This window comes from Aquarana catesbeiana, linkage group LG03, assembly GCF_042186555.1.
Source record: "Aquarana catesbeiana isolate 2022-GZ linkage group LG03, ASM4218655v1, whole genome shotgun sequence".
In the NCBI taxonomy this organism is placed as follows: Eukaryota; Metazoa; Chordata; class Amphibia; order Anura; family Ranidae; genus Aquarana; species Aquarana catesbeiana.
In genome coordinates this window covers 717,234,290-717,250,741 of record NC_133326.1, presented here as the reverse complement: position 1 = coordinate 717,250,741, position 16,452 = coordinate 717,234,290, and the positions used below count along the sequence as shown (strand labels likewise).

The following is a 16,452-nucleotide window of genomic DNA, read 5'->3' as shown; positions in this document are numbered from 1 at the left end:
AGAAAGAGGAGATTTTGATGGGACAGAAGAGAAACCTTACACTCCTTACAGTCCCTCCCTGTGAAGTACAATGCCATTAGGGACAGCATCTGACTTCTTTATGTGCAAAGTCTGTGGCAAGGGGGGTGATGGAAAAGCCATCACGTGCAGCACAAAAGATTTCCAAGGCACAAACGGACAGATGAGTTAGGACGATTAGGGACAGTTGAAAATAGTCATTTTAAGGGGAGACTGTGATGGATCAGATAAAATGCCCATTTTCTATTTCTAGCTTTTATACTAACAAAGTCTATATTTTTCTGTATATAAAAAGTGCTTTATTAATTCCTTGCTCAAAATGGCCGCTAGCAGCACCCCCTCCCATCGAGTGAAGAATGTATAACTAAGATGGCGCCTCTGTCCAGGACTACACCCAAAATGATGACATCTAGGTTCTGGAGGAAGTTCACCTTATATGGACATGACCAATCAGAAGCTACAATTATATAGATAACACTGTGCTAATGATGTACTCCCTCACAGCACAAGTCGCTCACATATATAAAACCCCATGTAACCAGGAAGAATAAAGAAGTATCACGTATCTGAACACAGTCTCAGTGTGTGGTTCTTCATTGTGCATGCACCAGATTACATAGGCCTAATCAGGACGGGGACAGATACTCACTAGATGATTGGTCGATCCATTTCACTACCACCAGAATCTGTCTTTCCTTTCCCTTCGCTTCCCCCCACTCTCACTGGAGGAGTTCTTCCCCTGGCAGCTAGGAGAGTCCCTCATCTCCAGCAGTGCTGGTCCCTGACTGGTTTCACCAATGACACTCAATGGAGTGTACTTATTGGGATGCTCCAGCCCTGGATTGGCTTCCCTATCACTTCCCCCTCTACCCCTCCTGACTGCCACCCATCTACTCTTTGCTAGTGCCTGCAACTCTTTGTCTCCTCTGTGCTGGCCCCTGCCAGCACCTGCCGTGTATGTTCCTGGCTCTCCTTTAGTATGGAGGGTCTTCTCAGTGCTGACAGTTGCTTCCCCAGATTCAGAACCTGGGCTTCCAGGGAAACAATGTGCTTACATTTTGCACAGCAGTATTCACTCTCGATCGGATGATCAAGAAACGCATACATGCCGCAAGATGTACAACGAGTCACCTCTCCACACCCGTCGGGCATCGTACCTATTAAATTTAATGAGGATTGGGGATTACACCCTGTCCAAATTACCTAACAACTAGCTTCCTGACACTAATACTCAACAAGACAATACACAGGTGCACTCGCAGTCTGGCCAAATAGAGAGTAAAATAGAAAGAATATAATTTTACTTTTGAATAGAATACATTTGAATTAGAATATAATAGAAAAGAAAAGAATAGGATAGAAAATAAAAGAATAGAAAATAATAGTATAGAAAATAAAAGCATAGAGTAAAACAGAACATTATAGAATAGAAAATACAGGCATAGAATAGAATAAAAAATAGAATAGAGTATAATAGAAAGAATATAACCACCTCCTGAAATTCAAATTTCAAATAGAATAAATTTTAATACAATGGAAAAGAATAGAAAATAAAAGAATAGAATAGAATTTAAAAAACAATAGAATGGAATAGAATAGAATAAAAAGAAATTAACCATTTCCCAGAAGTCAAATAGAATGAATTCAAATTTGAATAGAAAAGAATAGAATAGAAAACAAAAACAATAGAATAGAATAAACATGGAATAAAATTAAAAGAATACAACCATCTTCCCAAATTCGAATTTTGAATAGAAAAGAATAGAATAGAATATAAAATAATAGAACAGAAAATAAAAAACTAGAATAGAAAATAATAAGATAGAACAAACAATAGAAAAGAATAGAAAGAATATAACAATATAACCGTTTTCCAAAAATTTTATTTTGAATAGAATAAATTTTATTTAGAATAGAAAAGAAAAGAATTGGATAGAAAATAAAAGAATGGAAAATATTAGTATATTAGAATATAAATTAGTATATATTAGTATAGAAAAAAAAGGCATAGAGTAAATCAGAACAAAATAGAATAGAAAATACAGTAATAGAATAGAATAAAAAATAGAATAGAGTAAAATAGAAAGAATATAGCCATCTTCTCAAATTCAAATTTCAAATAGAATAATTAGAATACAATAGAAAAGAATAGAACAGAAAAACAAGAATAGAAAATAATTAAAAAAAACAATAGAACGGAATAGAAAGAATATAACCATTTCCCAAAATTCAAATAGAATAAATTAAAATTTGAGTAGAATACAATAGAAAAAACAATACAATAGAATAAAATAGAATAGAAATAATATAACCATATTCCGAAAACTTGACCGAATTCTGAAAATTTGAATCAATTCAAATTCCAATAAACAAAACAAATTCCGTAAAACGAATTGAACAAATTTATGTAAATAATGAATCGAAACAAAACAAAGCAAATTTTTTTCATTCTGCCCCAGTCCAATTACAGAACTACAGAACAGAATGGTTGGCACAGCTACAGTAAATCCATTAGAGCCTCATTTTACCTGTACAGAGTATACAAATGACCTTCTTTACTTGCTAAGCAGAGAAACTGAGAATTTTTTTGGAATGCAGAAATTCATCAACTGAAATAACGTAAAATTCACCTACAAATGATACGTGTGAACAAAGACATTGCTCTAGTGCCCCTTGGCTGTCATGGATGAAAAAAACACACACGCATCAATTGAGTAAAACCAAAACATGCTCTAATCTAACTGGTCAATTTTGGTTCATTTTTGCTCATCCAGCAAAAAAAAATATCTAAAAAATCAACGAGGAAGTGGACTTTCTTAGTACCCCCAGAGACTTCATAATACAACCAAACTGACAATATTTAAAAATGTATTTTATTACAAATGCATCAATAAAAACAAATAGCCTGCAAGCCTAATATGAGCTCCCCCCTTCGGACTCTGTTCCCACATAAAAATTCAGTACGTATAGTATCAACTGCTATACAACTGCTATACAAAATATCAAAATAGAGACTGTTATAACACGATCCGACTCTCCGACGGGAAATGTTGGATCTGAGCTTGTTGGCGGTAAGTCAGACCGTGTGTATGCTCCATCGGACATTTGTTGTCGGACTTTCCGCCAACAAATATTGGCTAGCATGTTCTCAAATTTTCCGCCAACAAATGTTTGTTGTCGGACTTTCCGATCGTGTGTACACAAGTCCGTCGCACAAAAGTCCACGCATGTTCGGTATCAAGGACGAGCCGAAAGCACTCGGTCTTGTAAAACTAGCGTTCGTAATGGAGATACCACGTACGCCTTGTACGTCACTACGTTCGTAATTGTTGGCCAACATTTGTGTGACCGTGTGTATGCAAGACAAGTTGGAGCCAACAACCTTCGAACAAAAATCTACGGTTTTGTTGTCGGAAAGTCCGATCGTGTGTACGGGGCATTACAATGCCTAGAAATGTACAAAAAAACAAAACTGTAATACAAAATATATCACAGAAATATACAAGGAATGCAAACAATAATCATCTGGCCCCATAAATATGATCAGGAAAACTTACCTCGGGCCGAGAGGTGGCTATCAACCAAAGTGCCATTCCCTCCCACCGGTGGTCATGGGAGACCATAAAAGACCATAAAAGACTAAAAAGTACAAACCAAAAATAGATACAGTACAGTATAGTCACAAATATATCTACACAACATTTATTTAGGTATGAGAGAGGTTAGTAACAAAATAAACTCACCAAAGAGAAGGTTTTTCCAAGTTTTATAGGTGAACCCTATAACCCTGGTGGGGATATTGTTACATGTGAGGTCGAAAAAAGACACAAGTCCATCAAGTCCAACCTATGTGTTATACAGCCAGAGATAATACAACTCAACTTTGCAAATACAAATGAGGTCAATCAGGTTAGTAGTTTTTTTTCTATGTGAATGTTGGAAACATATTCAAGGCCACAAGATGGAGATCTTTTAAAAAATAATAATGGGCAGCGATAAGGAGCTCCAGTGCACTGGTCAAGCTCCATTATAATAGATGTTCCCGTAATATTAAGAGGTTGAGTCAATGTTGTCCAAACTGATAATCCACCAATGGTACTGTATAGTAGGGAGACATCCAATAATCACTGCTAATATACACTATATTACCAAAAGTATTGGGACACCTACCTTTACAAGCACATGAACATTAATGGCATCCCAGTCTTAGTCCATTGGGGTTCAATATTGAGTTGGCCCACCCTTTGCAGCTATAACAGCTTCAACTATTCTGGGAAGGCTGTCCACAAGGTTTAGGAGTGTGTCTATGTGTAGCAAGGTCCCAGGCCTGCCTCAGTCCAATGAGAACCAGGGCCAGAGACAGTCGCCATCCTTTTGTATATGGTGGGTTGTAAGGCACAGTGGGTACAAGAAGGTCAAAGTTATTGGGCACCAGACACTTCTTGAATGCAAAAGAGACTTTTATTTCTCTTAACAAACTTTTGGGGGAGAGGGGGTCAGGGCCAGGACACCCTTTGGTAGTTACAAGTTCAATTGGCAGCCTCCGAGACCTCAATGGGCATCCAGCAAGACGCCACATCCGCACATGCAGGAATGCCGCCTCCCATGGCAACAGTCTCTAACAGTTCCCAACACAAAGCGCAAAAGTTCCCCCCACCTCCACTACAATCTCTCCCCTCAGCTCCTTAGCCCACGAGCTCCCGGTTTCTCACTAGACCCAATGATTCACTGCCACTGAATCCCTTGAGCTCCTCCAATTTTCCCAGTGGTATCTTCCTCAAGCATCACCCCCGCCTCTCTGCTGGGTCCCTAGCTTGGCACTCAAGATACCTCTCAAGCTTCACCCCACTGGCCTGCTCAGTCCCTGGCATGACACACAAGGCTGCTCTGTAAGCGTTATCTTCACTGGCTGGGTCCGTGGCTTGATACCCACTGAAATTTCCAGATTCTTCACCGTTGGTGAAAATGCTGCTCCGGTACTTGCTTTAGTTACTCACTGTGGTCCCTGGTAAGAAGGTGGATGGTCCCTTAGTGGCAACAGCTTCCCCTCTACCTCCGACCATGACAGGTCCTCCGGCCGGCAGAACTGTCACTTTTGGTTGGACTGCAAGCCACAATCCCAACCCTACGCTGCTCTCTTGCTTCTGGATAGGCCCTCAGACAGCCTAGCAGCCAGATTTGCCTGGGATAGGCCCAATCTTCGGTCTAGCAGCCCGGGAAGTACAACACACGTCCACCCAGATAGCCCTCCAGGTGGCACAGAACATAGATCACCTGACTCCACCCAAATATATAGGTTCTCCCAGCAGGTCAAGGGATCCACGAAAACCCCTGTCCATTGGCTGAGATACCCCACGTACCCATAATCTGACCTTGTGTTGCCCTTCTCATATCTAGTACCATCAGGTACCCGGCCACCTAGCGGTAGAACAGAAAAGTGCAACAAGGCCAAACTTAGGGAGAAATCAATGGATCAACCAGGGTAACTGCTCCTGGCAAGTAAATTTTGAGAAGCAACCCCGCCTAAATTTTAGGGTGCTACATATGGGAATGTTTGACCATTCTTCCAGAAGCGCATTTGCGAGGTCAGGCACTGATGTTGGACAAGAAGACCTGGCTCGCAGTCTCCACTCTAATTCATCCCAAAGGTGTTCTATTGGGTTGAGGTCAGGACTCTGTGCAGGCCAGTCAGGTTCCTCCACCCCAAACCCGCTCATCCATGTCTTTATGGACCTTGCTTTGTGCATTTGGTGCACAGTCATGCTGGAAAAGGAAGGGCCAACCCCAAACTGTTATAGTGAATAATTGGGAAAGAATTGGCACTGCCCTATTTCATATTCCTTAATTAATTATGGATGTAGAATCCATATAAATTGATAAAGCTCATGCTATATGGATTCTACATCCATAATTAATTAAGGAATATGAAATAGGGCAGCGCCAATTCTTTCCCAATTATTCACTATACTTACCAATTAGCCCCCTCGGGGAACTAATTAGGGAAAGGCAGCAGCTCTTTTTTACTGTCCAAAGCGCGGATTCTCTAACCTATATAACCCCAAACTGTTGCCACAAAGCATGAAAGCATGAAATTGTCCAAAATGACACCTTAAGAGTTCCCTTCACTGGAACTAAGGGGCCAAGCCCAACCCCTGAAAAACAACCCCACACCATAATCCCCCTCTACCAAATGTTTTATGACCAGTGCACAAAGCAAGTTCCATAAAGACATGCATGAGCGAGTTTAGGGTGGAGAAACTTGACTGGCCTGCACAGAGTCCTGACCCCAACCCAATAGAACACCTTTGGGATGAATTAGAGCAGAGACTGCGAGCCAGGCCTTGTCTTCCACATCAGTGCCTGACCTCACAAATGTGCTTCTGGATGAACGATCAAACATTCCCATAGACACACTCCTAAACCTTGTGGACAGCCTTCCCAGAAGAGTTGAAGCTGTTATAGCTATAAAGGATGGGCCAACTCAATATGAACGCTACAGATTAAGACTGGGATGTAATTAAAGTTCACGTGCGTGTAAAGGCAGGCGTCCTAATACTTTTGGTGATAAAGCATATCAGTATCTATATCTATACAAGCTAACTATTATACTCAAACCCCCTCCAAGAGCAGCAATACACCAAGTGCACTGAAAAGTTAAGTATATAGTATCAGGGCTGCCCATAACAAAGCAAAATCGCCACCAGTGACCTACCAGTCAATGTGTCCTGCAAGGTATGGGTCCGCCAACTACCTCCAGCAGTTGCAACCACGACTACTCCTTATTGCTGTCCATTATTATTATTATTATTATTATTATTATTATTATTATTTTTAACAGATCTCCATCTTGTGGGCTTGAATATGTTTCTATCATTCACATACGAAAAACTACTGACCTAGTTGATCTCATCTGTATTTGGGAATATGAGTTTAATTATCTCTGGCAGCACAATGTCCCTGCCACTAAGGGTCGAGCTATAAACCTTGGAGATTCTTCTCTTTGGCGGGCTTATTTGTTGCTAACCACTCTCATACCTGAATATTAGTGACTATACTTTATCTATTTTTGGTTTGTAATATTTTATGGTCTGTCTTTAACTCTCCCATGACCTTTGGTGGGAAGGCACGGCCCTTTAGTTGATGTCCCTAGCTGGGCCTTACCACCTCTCAGCCCAGGGTAACTTTCCTGATCCTATTTGTGGGGAAAGATGATTATTGATTGCATTTCTTGTATATTTCTGTGATATATTTTGCATGACAGTGTTGTTTTTTTCTCAATTTTTAGACATTGTAAGCCTTCATATCTCCTGATGAAGCAGCTGAGTGCCGTGAAACATGTAGAGATACACAGATTGTGGAACGGTTCCCCACGCACCTGACAGTCTGAAGTTACACAGTCTCTGTTTTTTCCACCAGTTGATACTATGCGCACTGAATTTTGATGTGGGAACAGAGTCCAAGGATGGGAGCCCGTATTAGACTTGAAAGAATGGAGGTCTACATATTTCTCTTGGTTTTAGTATATTCTATATTCCTGCATTAGGAAGCAGTAGAAGAGATGAGCAGATGGAGATTGGAGGTATTTTTGAGGTTCAGTGGCACGGTTCAGGGTATCTCCTTCTCACAGATGTACTTGTAATTTGTGACACAATGTCGGTCATCCCAACCGTTTTCATTGTTAAACTGAACGCAGTCTTGTCCTCCTGTATAACCCGTCATGGATGAATTATTGGGCTGACCCTTCCCCCAGAACCTGCAGGAAACAAGTGCAATTAGTGACCTGGGTGAAGCTGATACTGAACAGGGTAGCAGCACTTGAGTCTTATGCCACGTACACACGAGCGGAATGTCCGACAGCTTTTCATCATCTATTCCGATCGTTTGTAGGCCTCATTGGACTTTTTTTTTTTCGAAAATTCTGACGGACCTCGAAATGGAACATGTTCTAAATATTTCTGATGGAACCAATTCCTTTCGGGAAAATCGCTCGTCTGTATGGTGTTCCGACGGACCAAAAATGGCGCATGCTCTGAAGCAAGTACGAGACGGAAGCTATTGGCTACTGGCTATTGAACTTCCTTTTTCTAGTCCCGTCGTACGTGTTGTACGTCACCACATTCTGGACTGTTGAACTTTGATGTGACCGTGTGTATGCAAGACCGCTTGAGCGGAATTTCGTCGGAATTCCGTCGGAGAAACCTTCGGAGTTTATTCTGACGGCAAAACCGGCCGTGTGTACCCGGCATTAGAAGATATTTGAGCCGAAATAAAAATAATACTCAAAGTGAAAGAAGCACTGGCATTCACAATCTGTATAAAACCCTCTGAAAATTAGTTTTTGACATTTAAAAAAATTCAATCACCATTAGTAACCTGCACGGTGGGACTACCAATCCCAAAGAAAGAAATAGCACTTTCAATGTGAATATGTCAGTAGAAGAGTAGGACCAGCATAGGTGCTTTCTCAGGGCAGGCTACTTCTTGAGAAAGGACTGATATTGGTTTAAATTGTCTCTGTATAATGGAGTAAACTGTATTTTAGTCTGCTGCTCACATCTATGCATTAAAAGAGCAATTTTACAGTATATTTCTAAATATTTGCAACTCCTAACAAAAATGTTGAGTATATGTTATGCTAGAGTGGACTGTCCGAGACTATGAGCATGCTACAACAAAGGAACAGAGACTGTGGAAATGCTATAGTGGATGATCAGGGACTGTAGCAAAAAATAGGTTTGGTTAGCCCGGATCAACCACCAAAATAAATATTTAACAAAAACAGGCTTGTATCAGGCAATCAACAGCATGAAGAATGCGGGATACCCGTTAGGGATGTCCTGGAGCATACAAGGGAAAACACAGAGAAAAATCTCTCAAGAGGACAGAAAACCCTCAAGCCCTGTCTGGAAAAAGAAAGCCAAAATTTATTAAACAAATAGAAAAAACACCACACAAAAAATATACAACAATCCATGAAAGAAGGGCTATGGTGAGTGACTAACATAGGCCCAAACAGTTAAAATGACAACGTTGTCATTTAAAAAACAAAGGGGAGCCATGGCTGAGCATACCACAAACAACCACCATTCACCACTCATACACTGATAATAATAATCTAAAGCAAAATTGCTTAAATGACATGGGCAGTGAGTCGCTCTTCAGAGGTGTGGTATAATGGATGTGCGGGTAACTATGGATCAGGGACTGTAGACATGGTACAGGGGATGGTCTTAGACTGTAGACATGGTACAGGGGATGGTCTTAGACTGTAGACAAGGTACAGGGTATGGTCTTAGACTGTGGACATGGTACAGGGCATGGTCTTAGACTGTGGACATGGTACAGGGCATGGTCTTAGACTGTGGACATGGCACAAGGGATGGTCTTAGACTGTGGACATGGTACAGGGGATGGTCTTAGACTGTGGACATGGTACAGGAGATGGTCTTAGATTGTGGACATGGTACAGGGGATGGTCTTAGACTGTGGACATGATACAGGGGATGGTCTTAGACTGTAGACAAGGTACAGGGGATGGTCTTAGACTGTGGACATGATACAGGGGATGGTCTTAGACTGTAGACAAGGTACAGGGGATGGTCTTAGACTGTGGACATGATACAGGGGATGGTCTTAGACTGTAGACAAGGTACAGGGGATGGTCTTAGACTGTGGACATGGTACAGGGCATGGTCTTAGACTGTGGGCATGGCACAAGGGATGGTCTTAGACTGTGGACATGGCACAGGGGATGGTCTTAGACTGGGGAAGTGGTACAGGGGATGGTCTTAGACTGTGGACATGATACAGGGGATGGACTTAGACTGTGGACATGGTACAGGAGATGAGTAGATACTGTGGACATTCTACAGAGGATGATCAGAAACTGTGGACATGGTACAGGAGATGGTTAGAGACTGTAGACATGGTACAGGGGATGGTCAGACTGTGAACATGGTACAGGAGAAAGTTTTAGACTGTGGACATGGTACAGGAGATGGGTAGAGACTGTGGACATTCTGCAGAAGATGATAAGAAACCGTGGACATGGTACAGGAGAAAGTTTTAGACTGTGGACATGGTACAGGAGATGGGTAGAGACTGTGGACATTCTACAGAGGATGATTAGAAACTGTGGACATGGTACAGGAGATGGTCAGAAACTGTGGACATGGTACAGGAGATGGTCAGAGACTGTGCACATGGTACAGGAGATGGTCAGAGACTGTGGACATGGAACAGGAGATGGTCAGAGACTGTGGACATGGTACAGGAGATGTGTAGTGACTGCGGACATGGAACAGGAGATCCTCAGAGACTGTGAACATGGTACAGGAGATGGTCAGAGACTGTGGACATGGTACAGGAGATGGTCAAAAACTGTGGACATGGTACAGGAGATGGTCAGAAACTGTGGACATGGCACAGGAGATGGTCAGAGACTGTGGACATGGAACAGGAGATGATCAGAGACTGTGGACATGGTACAGGAGATGATCAGAGACTGTGGACATGGTACAGGAGATGATCAGAAACTATGGATGTGACAGACTCACCCAGGACAGAGGCTTTTGGAGGGGACTGGGGGCTAGCCTTTTGCCTACCGACTATGGGCCCTGGCATTTGATGGAGCTACAAGCATTTAGGAAGATGTTCTGTTATATAATTCAAAAGGACATTATTACGTTTAACAATCAAGGAAGCCATGGTGGTCTCTGCCAACCTGAAACTCAGTAGACAGATGTTTGTGAAAAGAAAGCCGATTAATTAAATCTGGAAAACCCTGGGTCTTATGTTGCCTACTAGTCTGAGAAGGGGGGAGATCATGGGTTGTATTGTTGATTGTACTAATTAACTCACCTATTGTCTGCTAGTATTCTGTGCCTCCGCCTAGGCTGGTTTAAGCGACTAGTTAATTAGCTCAAGTTAATTAAATCACTGTCAGCTATTAGTTGCCAGTGAGGATATAGTATACTGTTTGTAAATTGACAGGATGAAGGTACTTTTCTTTATATTTATACATTTCTTATGGCACTCCATTTTTCTAGTATACTGTTTGTGTTGGTTGTTCCTAAGTTTGACCCCTTTCACACTGACAGTGGGCCGCGTTAGCGTTAAAGCACCGCTTTAGCGGTGCTTTACCATCGCTTTGCATTATGCATTTAGCGACCCCTAATGGACGGGCCGCCACTGCTGTGGACATGGTACAGGTGAAGATCTTAGACTGTGGACATGGTACAGGAGTCGGTCAGAGACTGTGGACATGGTACAGGAGATGGGTAGAGACTGTGGAAATGCTACAGTGGATGGTCAGAGACTGTGGGCATTCTACAGGGGATTATCAGAGACTGTGGACATGGTACAGAAGAAGGTCTCACACTGGGGACATGGTACAGGAGATGTGTAGTGAACTGTGGAAATGCTACATTTGGATGGTCAAAGACTGTGGACATTCTACAGCGGTATGATAGGAGACCATGGAAATGGTACAGGATATGGTCAGACTGTGGACATGGTACAGAAGATGGTTAAAGACTATGGGCATTTTACAGAAGATGGTCAAAGACTGTGGAGTTACTACAGGAGATGGCCAGAGACTTTGGATTTACTAAAGCGGATGTTCAAAGACTGTGGAGTTTCTACGGAAGGTGGTCAAAGACTGTGGACCTACTACATGAGATGGTCAGAGACTGTGGACATGATACAGAAGATGGTTGCAAACTGTGGGCATTATGATCAGAAACTGAAGACTGTGGAAATGGTACAGGAGATGGTCAGAGACTGTAAACAAGCTACGGGTATGGTTGAAGACAAAGGATATAGTAATACTCCCACTCATTCTACTGGTTGCTGAGCTGCAGAATACTAAAGAGCCACAAGTTTGACATCAGGGGTGTAGCTGGTGCACGGGATAATTTTTGAATAAAGCACATTTTATCTTTCAGTTAGATACGCTTTTCTGTATGGAAGAAGGAATATAATATTTTGGGGATTCAAGTCTTACTTTGGAGTCATCTCATAAGAAGTCCCATCAAACCATTCCCAGGCTCCATTGACCATTCTGAGACCAATCCACCAGGACTGTTTTTCTGAAAAACCGCGCAGGAAATTCTTTAAAGAGACAGACAAAAGAGCATGTTAAAGTGTGAACATTTTCCAACGCTCTTCTAGTTTATCTGCACCAGAGGAGCTTACACTTTAATGTCCCCTCCCCCACAGTCACACATTATTATAATACATTTATATAGCTCTGACATATATCGAAGTGCTGTACAGAAAACTAGACATGTGCAATTCGCTTCGTTCCAAATTCGTTTTTAAACGAGTTTCAACAAATTCGTTCATTCGGAAATATCCGAATTAACGAAATCCCGTTTAACGAATTTTTTTGAATATTCGTAAATTCGAAAACTTGTAAATTCGTACGTTTGTGCATTCATACATTCGTTAATTCGTACATTCGTACATTCGTGCATTCGTAAATGCGTAAATTTGTACATTCGTAAATTAGTCAATTCGTAAATTGGTAAATTAGTGAATTAGTAAATTTGTAAATTCGTAAATTCGTAAATCTGAAATAATAATTAACTAGTAATAACTTAACTATTACTAACTATTAAATTATAGGTATTGTAATTTCCTTTCAAATATTGCTGTTAGTGAACGTAACACATACAAATTTATCTGAAGTTACGAATTATCCGAAATAACGAATGCCGTATCCAAACGGATGGAACGTAATGAATTAATAATAATTAATAACAATGATAATAATAAAAGCTTTTTATTATTATTATTATTTATTATTAATTTGTTCCGTTCCATTTGTTTAGATGCAGCATTCATTATTTCGGATAATTCGTAACTTTGGATAAATTCGTATTTGTTACGTTTACTAACAGCCAAATTTGAAAGGAAATTACAATACCTATAATTTAATAGTTAGTTACTATTTCAGATTTTCGAATTTTCGGGTTTTTGGATTTTGAAATTTCGAATTTACAAATTTCCCGAATTTTTTAATTTACAAATGTACGAATTTACGAATATACAAATTTTTTAATTTACGAATTTCCGAATGTATGAATGTGCGAATGTACGAATTTCCGAATGTACAAATGTACAAATTTCCGAATGTACGAATGTTCGAATGTACGAATGTACAAATTTACGAATTGCGATCATAACGAATGACCCGAAAAATTAAAAAAAAAATAAACAAATGAAACGAAAATGAAAAACAAACAAATTTTTTGGCAGTGCACATGTCTACAGAAAACACTTAGCCAGTCAAATCAGTCTCTGTACCAGAGGAGCTTACACTGTAATTCCCCCCCCACAGTCACACACTATTATTATTATACATTTATATAGCTCTGACATATACCGCAGTGCTGTACAGAGAAAACTGAGCCAGTCAAATCAGCCTGTGCACCAGAGAGGTCTTGTGTGCTGCAGCTGTCCTTCTCTGAAAACCAGATGAGTTACCTAGCCCCAGTGAGGATAGGAGATTCTGGAGATGATCTGGGCGATGGTCCCCCTGAGGGATCTGATCTGCGATCCCAAGCTTCATCTTCACCTGAAGACCTCAACTTTGGCCCTAAAAAAGGGGGAATCTACCCCCACTTTCAGAGAGTGGGTTACTGACCATTTGGTTCATATTGCAAAGGAGGAGGAAAAGCTGATGAGCCTGAAAGCTGAGTACAGGAAAAAGAAAGTTTCACATGATAAAGCATGGAGCAAGAAGCGACAGAGCCGAAAAGCAGCGCTTTCTGTTTTGGCGGACGCTACCAAAAATCAGCAGAACCTGGTGAAATCATTAAAGGAAAAGAGTGGAGCTTGCAAGGAAAAGTTCCAGAATGAGGAACTATTCCAGAGAATGAGGGATGACACCAGTCGAAGAAAAGCTTTAGTGATGGCCGTACGGGTGAAGAATGAAGGAGGGGGTCCTGGATGTTGCCCCTGTTATCCCATCCACTTCAGGATCTGTCTCACCAGAGGAAATGGCGGCCTCTGCTTCCCTCCCTCCCCAGCAAGCTGGAGGAACAGCACAGAAGGTGGAAAATGGATGCAGGGCTGCTGAACTTTATTCAGGAAATGGAGTTTCCCTTGAGTGGAAGAACTTTTCAATTTTCAACGGATTCTGCAGACAAAGATTATAGCAAGGACTCTGTACCTGGTAAAGTTAAAAATGACTTTTACAAGCCATGCATGGTAAAAATGGACAGTTTGGACACCAGCATGCAGAGAAAAGTTTTGGAGGGAAAACCTCCTGTGTCTGCTCAAGGCTCTGCAGGGAAGATGGCTGCTGTGCCTGAAGTACTGGACTGTATTACAATGAAATTTGTGACTCTGAACTCTGATGACAGTAAGCCATCTGACTGTGAACTCTGCTGGGGGATAGGGAAGGGATCTGCCATATTTTTCTGAACCATCCCCGCTGGTTGCTGCAAGCACAGCAGAAAATGGTGGGAAGGGAAATGGCTGCACTTTGAAAGGTGTTTCGGAAAGCCAGGGAAGAGTGACAAGGAGTGGAGGGCTTTTGCCTAAGAGAAGTATGTCAGGGGTGGAGGAGATAAAGACAGCACCATCTGGTGTGAGTGGGTGTGCTGGGAGCAGTAGTGCCACGGATGTGAAAATTAATGTGAATTATAAAGCTGCTGTCATGGTTATGCAGTAATCTTTCTCTGTCAGCTTACCTCATCTCATGTGTTCAGACTAAGAGGCCAGTCACTCTCACCTGGCCGTTTTTATAACCTCTCCTCTAAGCATGGCTCCACCCCAGGCCCTATCAGGGAACCCTATATTAACCTGTGCACTACAAGCTAGCAGTGCTGATCAACCATTGTGTCACTGTGTGTTTGGCTTCCAGTTTTCTGCTTGCCGTGTGCTCTACGTTTGTCTCTGTTACCGACCTTGGCGTGTTCTCGACTATCCCTGTCTGCTCATGATCCTGACATTTTGGCGTGTCCCCAACTATGCCTGTTTGCCTGTGACCCCAAACCTTTGGCGTGTACGCTGTTGTTCCTGTCTGCTAGTCGCCCTGATCTCTGCCTTATCCCTTTAGTATCCTTGTTGTTCCAGCCTGCTGCTTCCTCTATCACCTGTAGTCTACTGTGAGCGTGAGCTGTGAGACCCTGGGGGCCACGACCTGGAGCCAGACTGCAGCGCAGTCCATCCTCACCAATGGAGGCTCTGGTGAACACCTGCTGGCTCTTAGACTCCGCGCCCTGGGGAATCTATGCTCTAGCTAGGATCTGTGTTAGTGATCCAGTAGACCTGTTTCCTGAACCTCCCAGGGTTCAATCCGCAGCAGTCAGTCCTAGGGTCCACTACCTTAGCGGTGCACTTCTGACTCCTATGGAGTGCATCTGTCACCTGGTCTCAGGTGACCTGACAGCTGCTTGTAATGCTGAATAAGGGAATGTATGTGTGTTGGTGGATTGAGTAACACCTGCTGCTGCCTCTGATGGTGATGTACAGAGTGGGGATTCTGAGGCTCCTGCAACCAATGGGCAGGGTGCAGTTTTGAGGTCTGGAGTGTCTAATCCTGCAAGTAAAACCTATGCTGGGGCTCTGGCTGTGATGAGATGGTCACATCAGGGGGGCAGCTCAGGGGGAGGTCTGCTGCAGTTCTGCTATCTGCATCCCTGTCTTTCAGGAGGAGGAATGTAGTGCTGCAGGTGGGTGGGAGGGGGTGCTCCTCCTATAAGGAGGTTGGTTGTGTAGATTTTGGCGATGGGTTTCAAGGCAGATGACATCTTTGCTTTGAACAGTCCGGTAGGCTCCTATGAGTATGATTTGTCCTTTGTTCAGCCCGAGTCTCTTGATATGTTTTGGGAAAAGTTTGAACATGTGTATAGGAGTCTGCTGGGGTGGGAGGGACTTGTCCCAAAACTTGTCTTACGCCAACCTCTTGTGAAGAATGTCACTATCCTGGTAAAGGAATGAATCAATTCCTTCTGCTGAACTGTCTGTCTGGCTGAGGAGATATGACGAGCTTCTGACCCTATTGAAGAAGATTGTGGATGAGAGGGGCATATGATATGGACAGGTAGGTGGTCAGTGCAGATGAGGCTGCATGTGTGTGGGAATGTCGTCCAGAATCTGCCCTCCCCAGCCTTCATTGGGAAGGATAGGATTGTCATGTTTTACCCTGGGCAGCCCAAGGTCTGTAATCAGTGCAATTCTCTGGGTCATTTCACCTCCTCGTGTCCAGAGATAAAGTGCTCTCTGTGTCAGGGCCTGGGGCATCTGGCTAAGGATTGCAATGGGATCAAATGCAATCTTTCAGGGACCTCGATCAGGCAGGCATGTCAAGTTTTCTGGATTCTATTCCAGGATTTGGAAATGGCAATTCTCTGGTGAGTTTGACAGAGGATATCACTGCAGATGAGGTAGTCAAGGCTATTGATAAGCTTTTCATTAAGAAGT

The 16,452-nt window shown here is 42.3% G+C and overlaps 1 protein-coding gene across 1 annotated transcript in view; it reads right to left on the bottom strand.

Moving 5' to 3' along the window:
• Positions 1-7,277: 7,277 nt before the first annotated feature.
• The window catches only part of LOC141134910 (uncharacterized), a 96,874-nt gene continuing 87,699 nt past the window's right edge, over positions 7,278-16,452 (bottom strand). Inside the window, exons 13-14 of the mRNA XM_073624342.1 lie at positions 12,023-12,129; positions 7,278-7,771 (exon numbers count right to left, since the gene is read on the bottom strand). Of these exons, the coding sequence (XP_073480443.1) occupies positions 7,624-7,771; positions 12,023-12,129 (255 nt within the window). The 3' untranslated portion in view covers positions 7,278-7,623. The remainder of the gene's footprint in view (positions 7,772-12,022; positions 12,130-16,452) is intronic.